At 44.2% G+C, this 15,498-nt stretch overlaps 1 protein-coding gene across 2 annotated transcripts in view; it reads right to left on the bottom strand.

The window, feature by feature from the left end:
• The window catches only part of TRIM36 (tripartite motif containing 36), a 100,238-nt gene that overhangs the window by 17,414 nt on the left and 67,326 nt on the right, over positions 1–15,498 (bottom strand). For both annotated transcript variants that reach the window (XM_044275919.1, XM_044275920.1), the window contains exons 4-7: positions 7,163–7,309; positions 5,217–5,312; positions 3,900–4,153; positions 2,570–2,691 (exon numbers count right to left, since the gene is read on the bottom strand). In XM_044275919.1, coding sequence (XP_044131854.1) covers positions 2,570–2,691; positions 3,900–4,153; positions 5,217–5,312; positions 7,163–7,309 — 619 coding nt within the window. The remainder of the gene's footprint in view (positions 1–2,569; positions 2,692–3,899; positions 4,154–5,216; positions 5,313–7,162; positions 7,310–15,498) is intronic.

Genomic DNA, 15,498 nt, shown 5'->3' with positions numbered 1-15,498 from the left:
GGAAAGAAGAGAGGCCTCCGGAGGAACGCCCACAAGGGGAGAGGCAGAGAGGAAGCCCGGGAAGCCCAGGAGGCGGAGACGACGCCCGCCCACGTGACCGCGGCCTAGCCAGGCAAAAGCCGCGGCCTCTAGTATGCCAGGGTGCCGCCGGAGGAGAAAAGCGCCGCCGCCGGCAGGCCCCCGCCCGCCAGCGCAGGAGGCGGAAGCGGCTAACAAACAGCCAGCGCCGAGGGAAGGCAGAGGAGGGGACACAGCCACCGAGGTAGGGAGAGCGAGGGCCGAAACCGGCCGTCTTAAAGGGGCCGACACCATTAAAAAAGGCTCCAGAATGGCGACCCCCCTGAGAGGAGAGCGGGGGAGACCCCAAGAAGGAGAAGTGCCCCCCCCCAAAGGCCCAGCTTACTAAGTGGAGGTGGGGGGGTGGGGGAGGGGGTTGGGGCTGAAGCACATACTCACCCTCCGATTAGTTCAGGCGCAGCATGACCACCCCCTCGGCGGACTCAACACGGAAACCGTGGGTCCGCCGGAATCCACTGCGGAAGCAGGTCACGTTGGGGACTGGGTGGCTGCAAGGTACCGAGTACGCGCCCGCAGGGGGACAACTAAGGTGGAACACGATGGAGCCGCCCCTGCTACCTGTAGAGGAAAAAATTAAAAGAAATAAAAATAAAAATAAAAGATAAAAAATTAGCAGAAAAAGGACCTGCTAGCAGGTCATGTCTGCCTCCTACGGACACTAGAACTAGACTGAGTTGTTCTGGCTCTAGCAGAGGGGTATAGCCCACCTGGGTGGAGCCAACACTTTTTTGTTTCTAGTGTCAGCCTCCTAGTGGCAGCTGGGCATATACCCATGGTGCTGTGTCCCCCAATGCCACGCACGAGAAATAAGAAATATTTCCTTGTAATAAACCCTGTTAATGCCTATATCAAACAGCACTTACACCCTAATGAGAACGGTTTGCTGAAATTACAGAGCTGTATAATGGCAAATTGAATCCCCAGTCAGTGCTGCAAGGTGTAATAGGATTGTTCCCATTACCCAGGCTGTAACCTTTCCTACTGAACCCTGTGAAGGGATTCCTCCCTTTCCCTACACCTTGAATAATCTTTCCCTGAACTTGTAAATAGTTTTTTTTTGCACAATGAAGTCTTTCCTAGCACTGTCCCTAGTGCCTGCTAACATCTCTCCCTGTACCAAGTACACTGTAAAATGGCAGAATCCAAGATGGCTGAGGCCATTTATAGGGCTGACATCACTGGGCTGGCTGCATGCATGGCATTATGGGTGATCCCGCTTTCCCAGAGTTCCTCGCTCCATGTCCCCACACGTGCAGCAGCAATTTTAGGAAAAAAATGCGATTGGTTACCACGAAGAGTGAGGAAATTCGGAGCGAATCAATTTTTTTCTGAAATTCGCATCAAATTTCACTTAGTCAACTTCAATTCGCTCATCTCTAGTTAAACCATCTCGCAATTAAACACATACTTGATATTTAAGCATTTTTAAGGAGTCTAAATGCAAGACATTCCAGGAATTACATTAAATTTGTGCAACCTGCTGATTCCATTGAAAAGCCTTTCTGTGTCCACCTCAGAAAATGGCCATGGTGGTCACACAGGCTCCGCCTTGCCCCCATCTCGGCTTTCTGTATGTGGAAAGATTTCAGTTCTGGTGAACCAGCGTCTTAGGCCCCATGCACACGGCCGTGTTTCACAGCCGTGTGCGGGCCGTGGAACCGCGGCCTGGATCCCTCCTGTGAGCTGGAGCGCACGGCGTCACTGGTTGCTATGACGCCGTGCGCTCCCTGCTGCCGCCGCAATACAGTAATACACTGGTATGATCTATACCAGTGTATTGCTGTACTGTGCCGGAGGCAGGGAGCGCACGGCGTCATAGCAACCAGTGACGCCGTGCGCTCCAGCTCACAGGAGGGATCCAGGCCGCGGTTCCACGGCCCGCACACGGCTGTGAAACACGGCCGTGTGCATGGGGCCTTAACGGTTTCTCAGACTCCATGCTAAGGAAGTACAATTAAACCAATGCCGTCTCACTCTCTTGGGCTGTATTCACACCTTGCGGTAATGTTGCATTGTTTTTCCTATGATTGTACAAAAACTTCATAAAAAATGTAGCAGTTTTTGCTGCAATTATAGGAATCGAGTGAAACACGCAACGTGTGAACACAGCCAGAGAAAGTAGGACAGTATTACTGTAATTACGATTGCTCAGAAGAGAGGATGCTACAGTGTCAGAAGCAGCTGGCTCACCACTCCAGGACCCCTCTGCATTCCTCAAGGAGCAGAGAGCAGAACAAGCATGTATTCCTCATCTCTTTCAGAATAGCCTCATCACAGCTTGGTGCTCATTTGTGCCATGTTTCATAGAATCCTCGTTATGTCCTCCAAAATGTTCGCAGCTAAACGTCGTGCAAAGAAGATGCTTGCCTGTGAGGGCAAGCCATGCAGACATTTCTTACTATAGCTGCATGCATCTTAAAAATATAATGGCATATAGCTTCCAGACGCAACCTTTAGTTAAAAGCTTCTCTCGGAAACTCAGAAGATTTACCTTTGGAGAAGGACAGGTCAGTCAATAAACTTTCTTCCTTGGAGACATCAACAAAATAGTCTTCAAAGCTGGAATCTGCAGCCGGGCGGAAGGTTTTCAAAGACTCAGAAGCTTTCTGGATCCTGCAAAACATAAATCCATGTCATATAATATATACATACATGACAGAACGGCTGACATTCTCCAACTGTGGGAAAATCATTGTAATATAGAAATAGTTCTAAATACAATCAACTATGTGACTGTATAAAGTGCGCAAAAGAGACCAACAACAACAGTCATCCAGGAACGATCTAGAGCCGCCTTCATTCTGCCTTTATTAGAGGAAAGGCCTATATAATTATTTAAAAAGGTAACAGTCAGCCAATTCTTACTGCCCTTACTACGGACATCATGAAATAGTGAGGCTCCCCCATTCAGAAAGCCACATTTCACACTGCACCGCGAGTGTCTGCTGGGCACCTACCCTCTAGACTCAAACATGTCGAGTAAAGTGGGGTGACTTTTCCCTGTGCCCAGCTCTTTTCTAACCAGTTTTCTCTCAAAAATAACAGCGCATCTAAATGCAAAATGAAGCTTTCTGTAAATGGAACAAGTCAGGATTTCCCGTTGCCCATGGTTAGTGCAGAATGAATATCCCAATAGGTTCGCTTCAAGAGGACAGATCATTGAAAGGTTCTCTATCGGAAACCTGATTTGATAAAGCACAGTCAATTATAATTATTTTGTGTGAGCTTACACAAGCAGTAGTCAGTCAGTATTATGGCAGTATAGTACTGTACCATGGGCTATGAATAAGAGACACAGGTACAGTTGCTATCTGGAAAAAACACTGGGGCCCATTTACTCAGAAGGTTACACCATTTTTTGGCGTAAAACAGTCACAAGACCCCATTTTGGGACTTTTTAAAAACCACCATGCGGGTGGGACCAGACCATCAGCCCCGTAAAATTGGCCGCTTTCAGACGAGAAAGTTGCATACTGTAGACTTGCAGTACGAGTATAAGACAACTCCTGTCCTGACCCCTCCGCACTGCCGGGGTCGCATAGCATTATAATGATTTATGATGCTATGTAACCCTTACAGTTCTGGAATGCATTGGATAACACTGACCCAATGCGGTCAGTGTTATCCAATACATTCCAGACCTCGAAGGGCTATATAGCATAATAAAAAAATCAATATAATGCTATGCAACCCCGGCAGTGCTGGAAGTTCAGGACGGGAGCTGCAGTAGACACGTTGCGAGTCGGCAGTATGCAACTCGCTCGTCTGAAAGCGGCTATTCACTAACATTTTGTATAAAATGTGTAAAAGAAAATAACTACCTGGTGTGTAGCTGCTTGGCAGTTTGCACAAAACAAGAATGATCCGTTTCCTTCAAGACTTCTTGTGCATACCCCACAAGTCCATTATTCTCCAAAAGGCCCTGATATTCATCCAACTGACTCTGCAGCTTTTCTAATCTAGAAGACTGGGAACTCTTTATAGACTGCAGCACAAACGCCTTCCTGTCCTCCAAGATATTAAACAATTTATCAAAGTTGTACGTAGCCTCTTCTACGGCTTGATCACCATTGGTCTAAAAGATAAAAGTATGATTGCAGAAGTAATATATACAGTACATTTATTAAAAAAAAAAAAAAAAAAAAAAAAAAGCTTTCCAACCCATAAATATAAATAAATTTTATAATATAGAATTTTAACTTTCCGTACAATTCCCAAACAGTCACTAAAACCACAAATCACCGAAAGCGTGGTGGGAAATTAAACTACACACATGCTAGTTGGGAGTTAGATACAGCCTAGTTGGTGCACGAACAGTCAGAAATGAGGATTATCAAGGGCCAACACAGAAAATTGAGGGCCCATAAGCAAAAACAGTTTGTAAGCCTCCTTCTGCCAGTATACCTGCCATCTACACCTGCTCATATTTAAATCAATGACTGCAATAATCTTATTGGGAGGATAATCTTTATTTTACATGCAGCCCCCTTACATTACCTGAACATCAGGCAGATTATTGCTGACAAGCGTTCCTGCAAAACACTCTTTAGCAACGATCTTCCATTGTAAAAGGTACCGCCGATTACCCGATGAACAAGCAAAACAGTGGTTCATTGGGTGACAGGATCGTTCATGTGGTCATCACAATCATTTGCAGGCAGCGGATCGGGTCATCCGAAACAATCTGCTGCCGACAAACAATGACTATGGGGACGAACGAGGGAATTGGTCAAATACCCATCTTGTGTAGGAATACAGGGGTTTACGATGGCATTAGTGATCCTTCCTCCGCATACTGTGGAGGAGATCTCTGCAAGTAAATTCAGTGGTCTCTTTCACTGACGAGCAGGCGATTGTCAGGAAGAACGCTTCCTTACCGACAATAGCCTGCTTAACTGAGCAGGTCTCCCAGGTCTAGGGTAGTGAAAAGGTTAATGGTTACATCACTGCTGCTATAGTAAAGGCAGTAATGCTAAAAGTCAAAGCAGACTATGATCATGAATGTTAGAGAGGTTATCCAAGCCCTGAAGTGGAAAACAGCACAAGCTCAATTTCACAGAGAAGCAACTGAACAGTTCTATTATATAATTATTTATTCCAGAAAACCTATTAAATAAATCCATTCCTACAGCGCATACCTCAGTTCTTCTTATTAAAATCTCCAGTTCTGTTATCTGTGTCTTCACTTGACTTTCTTTGCTGATAAGATAACCGATTCCCTTTGTAAGCTTCTCCTGTGGAGGACAAAAAATGAAGATCATTGCCGAGTGTTCATCAAGATTCCTTATGGAAATCCACATTACTAAGTTTGGAAACCACTGCATCAGATACCTTCCATGTGCGCACCTTTTTCCTCACGTCCATCAATAGAAAGGGCTACTCCTAGCATATATATATATATATATATATATATATATATATATATATATATATATATATATACATATACACATACACACATACACACACACACATACACACACACACACGCGTGTTCATGGCCGTATAGTGTGCCATCCATGAAGAGAGGAAAAAAATAAAATAAAAAAATAAATTTAAAGACATCGCACACTGAAGAAAAATAAAGCAGTGTGCAAGAGCCCCTGAAGTACATTTTAGAGTTGTAGAGTTGTTATGCCTTAGAGCCCAAGACCGGATCATAAAGAACTCTGAAATGAGAACCCATGCGTCATGAACCATTCCCTTTGGCCCTGCAATAGGCATCTATTTTGCTGATTCCTCCTTTAAATCAGGCATGCTCAACCTGTGGCTCTCCAGCTGTTGCAAAACTACAACTCCCATCATTCCCGGACAGCCTACAGAAGGGCATGGTGGGAGTTGTAGTTTTAGAACAGCTAGAGGGCCGCAGGTTGAGCATCCCTGCTTTAAATCAATGGTCATGCATCCTTAGGTCAGCTTTACATGATTGTGTTGGGTCCAGGAAACATACTACGTGCAATTTTCGGGACCAAGCAGTACTCCGACTGAAGTCGGAGCGTCAGTTATGATGCTGTGATTTCCGGTCCGACTGTGGGTGGTAATGTACTCACATAATACTGTACAATAGACCTGTGGTGAGACAGGAACTGCCAGTCATTAAGATGCTCCAAGTTTGAGGACAGGAGCAGTGTTCAGTCCAGGAAGTCGCGCCATCACAGAGTGTTTGCCAAACTAAAAATGCTCAGGTGAAACTGGCTCTATAGTGCCATTTCAAGTATTGGTTATCTGACCACTTCTTACCAGGACATAAGACCAAAGAGCAAAAATCAAATATATATTTGGGCACCTGTGGCACTTTAAAATCTTAGGATGCCAAAAAAATAAATAAATATTATAATGTAAAATTCTGGAAGTATTTCTATTAAAATTCAGAATGACTAACAGCAACTGGTACAGCGGACTGTGGACAGTCTGTCTGACAGAAGGGTTTACTAGAAACATGTTCTATGTACTTTCCGCCGACACCTGCCACTAGAGGGTGTTTAAGAGCTTACACTTACAAAACTGAGGTCCATAATAAAACCGTAAGCTCCCTCTAGTGGCAGCAAGAGGCAGCCAAAATGTTAGGTTTCAAATGTCTATGCAGCAGGGTTGAAAAGGTTTCCTAGTATTTGAAAAACATGGCTGGCTGCTTTACTCCAAAACCAGTACTACACACTTCGATAGGTTGGGAGTGGTATTCATGGATCTGAGCTGCAGTACACAACCAAAGTGCAGTGCCGTTTCTGCAGCTTCCTCTTCCTACACCTAGCTCTTTAGTGTAAAATGTAGGAGCCACATTTTCTTTTTCCTCATCTAGAGCCTTGCTTACAGTGTAGTGCTTAGTATGTCAAGCTCATAAGTAATAGTTCTTCACAAGCACACAGGGAAGGCTAGAGGGGAAGGTGTCTACACCTACTTTGAGAAAGGTTTTTCGTTCCAGAAACCACTCCCCGAGTACTGATGTATAGGTCATACACTCTTTCCACAAGTCACAGCACTAAGGGCCTGTCAACATTACATCACTGAATATGGAGTCTTATGTTATTGTCAGTTCACAGTCTTCGTGGATTCACCTCCACTGCCACCACGTTGCCAGGCTTACCTTCAGAGTTTTGTAGGCGTTGCTCATTGTGGTCACTCTGTGGTTTGCATGTGCACCTGCCAGTTTACACAAATGACAAACCGGTCTCCTGCAGATTTCACAATACATATTCACCTTCTCCGTCTCGTGTTCAGGACACATGAGCACCTGGAAATACAGCATATCGTGAGCATACACAGACAGTGTACCCTGTTCACAAAGAAATATTCTGCTTCTGTTAGACACCATTAAACAAGCTTCTCATGATCACTACCATAACTTACCATCTGGTGCAGGTACCATCACACATTATACAGTATAGAAGGCACTGCAAGTCTGCTACCTACTTAAAGGGGTCCATGTATTCAACAGGTGGTGGAAAAGGAGTGCGCCAGGTAGACTATGTTAAGGTGGTATTCTCATCAGTGTTGTAGGCTCTGACTGACAGAAGAGCACCACGTGCAGAACTATTATGTCAAGCAAAATGTCAAACATGGCAAAAACACAAGGGCTCCCGTTCCATTCATTCGGATCCATTGTGTCTGTAGTTTTCATTGTTCTGCACTCATGACATCGCAAAGCAGAAAAACAGATGTGAACAGAGCCTAACAGATCGCTTTTACCAACACAAGGGGCAATTCAGATGACTCGTATTAGTAGAAGCCCAATATACATACAGGTCCTTCTAAAAAAAATTAGCATATTGTGATAAAGTTCATTATTTTCTGTAATGTTCTGATAAATATTAGACTTTCATATATTTTAGATTCATTACACACCAACTGAAGTAGTTCAAGCCTTTTATTGTTTTAATATTGATGATTTGGGCATACAGCTCATGAAAACCCAAAATTCCTATCTCAAAAAATTAGCATATCATGAAAAGGTTCTCTAAATGAGCTATTAACCTAATCATCTGAATCAACTAATTAACTCTAAATACCTGCAAAAGATTCCTGAAGCTTTTAAAAACTCCCAGCCTGGTTCGTTACTCAAAACCGCAATCATGGGTAAGACTGCCGACCTGACTGCTGTCCAGAAGGCCATCATTGACACCCTCAAGCAAGAGGGTAAGACACAAAGAAATTTCTGAAGGAATAGGCTGTTCCCAGAGTGCTGTATCAAGGCACCTCAGTGGGAAGTCTGTGGGAAGGAAAAAGTGTGGCAGAAAACGCTGCACAACGAGAAGAGGTGACCGGACCCTGAGGAAGATTGTGGAGAAGGACTGATTCCAGACCTTGGGGGACCTGCGGAAGCAGTGGACTGAGTCTGGAGTAGAAACATCCAGAGCCACCGTGTACAGGCGTGTACAGGCAATGGGCTACAGGTGCCGCATTCCCCAGGTCAAGCCACTTTTGAACCAGAAACAGCGGCAGAAGCGTCTGACCTGGGCTACAGAGAAGCAGCACTGGACTGTTGCTCAGTGGTCCAAAGTACTTTTTTCGGATGAAAGCAAATTGTGCATGTCATTTGGAAATCAAGGTGCCAGAGTCTGGAGGAAGACTGGGGAGAGGGTAATGCCAAAATGCCTGAAGTCCAGTGTCAAGTACCCACAGTCAGTGATGGTCTGGGGTGCCATGTCAGCTGCTGGTGTTGGTCCACTGTGTTTTATCAAGGGCAGGGTCAATGCAGCTAGCTATCAGGAGATTTTGGAGCACTTCATGCTTCCATCTGCTGAAAAGCTTTATGGAGATGAAGATTTCATTTTTCAGCACGACCTGGCACCTGCTCACAGTGCCAAAACCACTGGTAAATGGTTTACTGACCATGGTATTACTGTGCTCAATTGGCCTGCCAACTCTCCTGACCTGAACCCCATAGAGAATCTGTGGGATATTGGGAAGAGAAAGTTGAGACGCAAGACCCAACACTCTGGATGAGCTTAAGGCCGCTATCGAAGCATCCTTGGCCTCCATAACACCTCAGCAGTGCCACAGGCTGATTGCCTCCATGCCACGCCGCATTGAAGCAGTCATTTCTGCAAAAGGATTCCCGACCAAGTATTGAGTGCATAACTGAACATAATTTGAAGGTTGACTTTTTTTGTATTTAAAACACTTTTCTTTTATTGGTCGGATGAAATATGCTAATTTTTTGAGATAGGAAATTTGGGTTTTCATGAGCTGTATGCCAAAATCATCAATATTAAAACAATAAAAGGCTTGAACTACTTCAGTTGGTGTGTAATGAATCTAAAATATATGAAAGTCTAATGTTTATCAGTACATTACAGAAAATAATGAACTTTATCACAATATGCTAATTTTTTTAGACGGACCTGTAGATGTTTTAAGAAGTCAGACGCTTTCTGTTCATTTCCACACAAGCAAAGCCTGATTGGGCGGGAAGGGGGTGGTTGGGGTAGAAAAGAAATCATTCAAAAATAACCAGCAACATTAAAGAGATGCGGGTTTCTAAAACATGGCACAAATTGGCACAGGTACAATATGTGGCTTGCTGCCTCTTCCTGGCTGACTTAAAGGGCTTGTCCACTTTTATATTGATGTCTATCCTGATGGTAAGTCATCAATATGTGATCAGTGGGGTCCAAAACACTACACTCCCACCAATCGTGTTCTGCAGTAGCTCTGGCTGTGTAGTAGGTGGAGCGGGCTACTGCAGCAATGTTCCTACTGAAGTGGATGGGAGCAACACTATACAATGGACAGAGCTACTGCAGACTTTCAATGATCAGATACTCATGGTCCATCTTGTGGATAGGCCATCAATATAGAGTGCCCAAAAAAAACTTGGGGGAGGGGCAACTTGTCTGGACCTGTAAAGGGAAGCTTACTCAAATCGCTTTCCAGCGCCGGCTCCCTGCTCCTCCTCCCAGCCTGTGATGCTCTGCTGGGCTCCTTCACATGACCGTATGAATGGGTCAGCATCCGTTCCGCAATTTTAAGGAATGGGTGCAGACCCATTATATTTCAATGGGGCCGCAAATGATGCAGACAGCACACCATGTGCTGTCTGCATCAGTTGTTCCATTCCACAGCCCCGCAGAAAAAAAAAAGAGCATGTCCTATGCTTGTCTGTTTCGCCAATTGCAGAATGTACACAGGTGGCATTCAAGTTCTGCAGATCTGCAATTAGCGTACCGCAAAACGCGGCGGGGTCGTCTGAAAGTGCCCTAAACATCTGGTTTGACATCTCTTGCAGCCAATCACTGGCCATGTCAGTAACCAGTTACCCTTATGTCATGACAAATGGTCACATTATACAAGGAGATTCGGTCTACACTGGAGCCAGCGATTGGATGCAGGCGTAGTCAAACTGCCCATGCCCCATTCTTGCAGTCCCTTGAAGACTTCAATTTGACCATTTAATATTTGAAAACTACTGGTTCACTGCTAATAGCATGACATAAGGCAAAGGGTTTACATATAAAAAGAGAAAGAAAAAATATATTATATATAAAACATACACACACACAGAAGACCTTCTGGTGACTAAAGAACCCATATAAGGTTCAACAACACTACATTACTCATCATACATGTCTCAAGCCTCAACGGAAACCCTTCTAAAATTAGCAGTACTTTAAGTATCTGTCTGCAGAACGTATCTGTCTGCAGGGCTGGAAAGGAAAAGGGCAAGCCTTATACCTTATTCCATAGAACACAGTATATATGATATAGATTTTACTAGTTGCCTTACAACATGCTGCAGCCTTGAGGACTAGATCCACATATTGCACATTAGTTACACAGAGGTACGGTCATTAGACAGCACACCTCATCATCCATGTTACCAGAGCTTGTAAGTATTTTATACCTTCATAGACCAGTAAATCCTTCTATACAACCAGAATTGCATCAAGGACCTGCAGATGTGTAAGGCAGTCCTGTGCTCTGGTTCTGTACTCAATCACTAGACCCACCAAGGAGTAATTAAAGCGCCATTAAAGAGAAGAAAAAAAAAAAAAGCCTAAGGAGCTGCATCTTTAATGAAAGGGATCTGAAAAGGAAAAGGAAGCTTGGGTATAAGTGACCTCTACAGAATCACCGGCTCAGTGATTAAACCATATACTGTACATATTAATCCTCAGAAGACAGATGGGGCTTTATTCACATGGAAACCTAATATCCCAACAACTGGCAGTGACTTCACATCCACACCAATGAAAATATAATGTGCCATATGCTAAAGCTACATCAGCACTTTGCTTTTTAAGAATGATGATGAATTGAGCTCAAATCAGTTTCTTTTAGATCAACGGCTAGTAAGTTATTAAGATATTTCAGATGGTCGAGGTGAAGTGTAAAAGTCATAGATGTGCATCAGCCCATTTTAAAGGGAACCTGTCACTTGGTTTTCCTCTACTAAACCACCAACATGTTATTCAGATTGTTAGGGGTTCTCCAGTTTCTTGATATTGATGATTCGTCAACTTCCTCAGGCAGAGAGCTCCACAGTCTCACTGCACTTACTGTAAAGAATCCTCTTCTATGTTTGTGTACAAACTTTTTCTCCAGACGCAGAGGATGTCCCCTCGTCACAGTCACTGTCCTGGGGATAAATAGATGATGGGAGAGATCTCTGTACTGACCCCTGATATATTTATACATAGTAATTAGATCTCCCCTCAGTGATGTTTCCTCTAAATCAGGGACACCCAACCTGCAGCCCTCCACCTGTTGCAAAACTACAACTCTCAGCATGCCTGGACAGAAAACAGTTATTAGGGCATGCTGGGGGTTTAAGTTTTGCAACAGCTGGAGGGCCGCAGGTTGAGCATTCCTGCTCTAAACCAAATAATCTTTCTGGGTACTGTAGTCCACCCATATAAAAATGTACAGCTACAATAAGCTGAATAAAGTGTTTCTGGTGGTTTAGTTGAGGAAAACCTACTGAACATTTCTCTTTAAAAGGGAACCCGTCATCAACTTTATGCTGACCTCGCTGAGGGCAGTATAAAGTACTGACGGCAATGCTTTTATCAGCGGTGTCACTCATGAGCTAAAAGGAAGTGGTTGCCGAGAACCAGCATCATAATTATTGCGGCCCAGGCCTTGAAAAGAGTCAAATCTACCTGAGAAGAGTCATGGGTATTCATAATCTCCTGCTCTCTCGCCCATCTGCTGATGACTGTCAGGTCTCTCCTAGAGAGAAAGGGAGAAAACTAGGTAGAAGACTGTCAGTCATCAGCAGGTGGGCAGGGGAGCAGGAAGTCATGAATAACCAGGACTCCTCTCAGGTAGATCTGAATCTTTTCAAGGCCTGTGCTGCAAAGATTATGATGCTAGTTCTCAGCAACCACTTATGGCTCATGAATGACACACCGCTAACATCTGCATTTCTGTCACTACTTTATACTGCCCTCAGCGAGATCAGCATAAAGTTGATGACGGGTTCCCTTTAACCCCTTAAGGACTTATGACGTACCGGTACGGCATGTTTCCCGAGTCCTTAAGGACCCATGACATACCGGTACGTTATGTATAGTTCTGATCACCACCGCCCGGTGCCTGCCATAAGATGCGCACTTCTGTTCTCCGGCCCTGCAAAAAAGAAAGAGCATGTACTATTCTTGTCTGCAGTCATGAACAAGGCTAGGCATTTCTACCATAGTGTCGGCCATGTGTGGTCATCAAAATTCTTAACACACATGGCCGGTGTCTGTGCTTTGTGGATCCGCAATTTGGAGACCGCAAAACATATGGACGTGTGAATTGACCCTTAGGGCTCATGCACAAACACATTTTTCTTTCTGCTTCCGTTCCTTTTTTTTTTTTTTGCAGACCGTATGCGGAACCATTCACTTCATTGGGTCCGCAAAAAAAAAAAAAAAAAAAAAACAGGAGGTACTCCATTTCGCAAAAAAGTAGTGCATGTCCTATTATTGTCTGTAAATGACAGTCCGAGACCCCATTCAAGACAATGGGTCTGCAAAAAATACGGAACGCACACAGAACACATCCGTATGTCATCTGTATCTTGCGGATCCATACTGTACAAATGCTATGCCGAGCCCATATGTTTGATGGTTAATAAGTTACTGTTTCTAATCCGCAAAAAACGGATCACATACAGAAACAATATGGCTATGTTTTGTGGAATAACATAACGGAAGAAAACTTAAAATCAGGGAAAAAAAAAATAAAAAAATAAATAAAAATCAGATACGGAACAAAGGATCCGTGAAAAACAGACCGCAAAACGGTCGTGTGCATGAGCCCCAACACTGGGGATGCACTAGTTCCCATGGCACTCCACAGTGTAAATAAATGGAGGCCACCGATGGACAGACCCCTCCAGCACTGGCAAGCAGGGAAACATGAATTATTCATATTAATCTGTCTTAGATAGATGACAGCACCTGTCATCACCGTTATGCTGCTCTTACTAACAGCAGAATAAAGTAGAGACAAGTTAATTGATTTCAGCGGTCTGTCAAGCGGTCTGTCAAGCGGTCTGTCAAGTTAATAGTAAGTGGTTGCCGAGAACCAACATCACAATCATTGCAGACTGGGCCTGGAAAAGTCACGGCCACCTGAGAAGAGTCCTGGTTATTCATGAATGCCTTCTCTCCTTCGTAGTTCTTTCTAGTAGAGAACGGCCAATCAGCAGATGGGCAGAGGGCAGGAGATTATGAATAACCATGACTCTTCTCAGGTAGATTTGACTCTTTAAGGCCTGTGCTGCAATGATTATGATGCTGGTTCTCGGCAACCACTTACCTATAGCTCATGAGTGACACATCGCTGACATCAGCATTTCTGTCACTACTTTATACTGCCCTCAGTGATGTCAGCATCAAGTTGACGACAGGTTCCCTTTAATAATGCCTATTACTAGCTGCACTAATGTCATGGTGAATGTGAGGCAGACACTTGTACGTGCGCCTCCTGTGCCCTTCCCCACTACGGTCTCCTCAGTTTCAGTCCAGGCTGTTATGTTATGTTGCCAAGTAACAGTCAGCAGAGACATTACACGCAGTGGCCTCAGAATGTGCCGGCAGTGCCCTGTGCGCCTCCTCACCAAGGCTCCCGGCTGGACAAATGCAGCCAAGGACAATTCAAATCACATATTAAAAAAGCACTTCATTCTCAACTTCTTTCATCTTAATACTATTAAGTTTACTTGAGCATTTGTAGAATAAAAACAGCACTGATGATCAAGTACTGCTGATAGTTCATCCTATGTGTACACAAAAGGTGGTCCAAAAGAAACCTGCGATGCACCCCGATGCAGCAGAAACTAGATGTTAGCGCAGATCTGCACAGACAAATCTGCACCGATAATACAACGGTCTGCATCCGTTCACAACGGATCAGTTTGTATTAGCTTTAACATTGCCAAAACGGATCCATCTTGACCACCATTGAAAGTCAATAGGATCCATTTTCTATTGTGTCAGTGAAAACTGATCCGTCCTGACACAATAAGTCAATGGCGACAGATCAGTTTTCACTGACAAGTGCAAGCAGCGTTTTGGTGTCCGCCTCCAGAGCGGAACGGAGGCAAACTGAAGCATTCTGAGCGGATCCTTTTCAATTCAGAATGCATTAGAATGCAAACGGATCCGTTTTGGACCGCTTGTGAGAGCCCTGAACGGATCTCACAAACTGAAACCAAAACCCCAGTGTGAAAGTAGCCCAAATCCCTGCTATTTTGTATTAACCGCCATCTTTGAAAACACACTATGGCATCTTTCAGACAAGCGTGTCTAGTGCGCAAACCATATCCGTGTGTCAGCGTGATCCTCCACTACAGACTTCGCTCCTTTCATAGGATCACATGTAGAAGCAAGGTCTGACAGACGCACAGCAGTGTAAATCATTATAATGCTGTGCGGTCCCGTGAAATGAGCAGTGTACGGAACAAGAAATCGCACTCCCACGCGGGCATGTATATCAGGACACGCTCGTCTAAGAGCCCTTACACAGACTTCTATCATCGATACCACCTCCATGTGAACAATGAAGTGAGAAAAAGCTGAGATATAAATGTATAAAATGACAAGTTTTACTAAACCTCCTCCTGCTCTATTACATGCCGCCTGACAACTGCATTTTGTGACAACAGGTTCTTTTAACCATGAAAGTGCTGGAACAATCCAACCTATCCCAAGAATAGGCTCTATAGCGCTATTGTCCTATAATAAATAAAAAAGTATAGACAGTGTTCCTCATGGGAGGAAACTACTAAATCTCTCCCTTCTCTTTAGGGTACCCGGTTGCCTCCGATACCCAACTGATTGCTGCACAATAGTCGATACAGCCGTTAATAAACAGCACCTTTACCGTACTATATGGCCAGTTATCTTCAGAAGACGTTTTGGTAGTTACAAAAGGTGCAGTGTACACTTTGGTCCTTTTCGGAAAGACTGGTAATTCATTGGGAGGAGAGCC

The sequence above is a fragment of the Bufo gargarizans genome, chromosome 1 (genome assembly GCF_014858855.1).
Source record: "Bufo gargarizans isolate SCDJY-AF-19 chromosome 1, ASM1485885v1, whole genome shotgun sequence".
Lineage (NCBI taxonomy): Eukaryota > Metazoa > Chordata > Amphibia > Anura > Bufonidae > Bufo > Bufo gargarizans.
The sequence above is the reverse complement of the archived record's forward strand: the minus strand, read 5'-3'. Positions and strand labels throughout refer to the sequence as shown.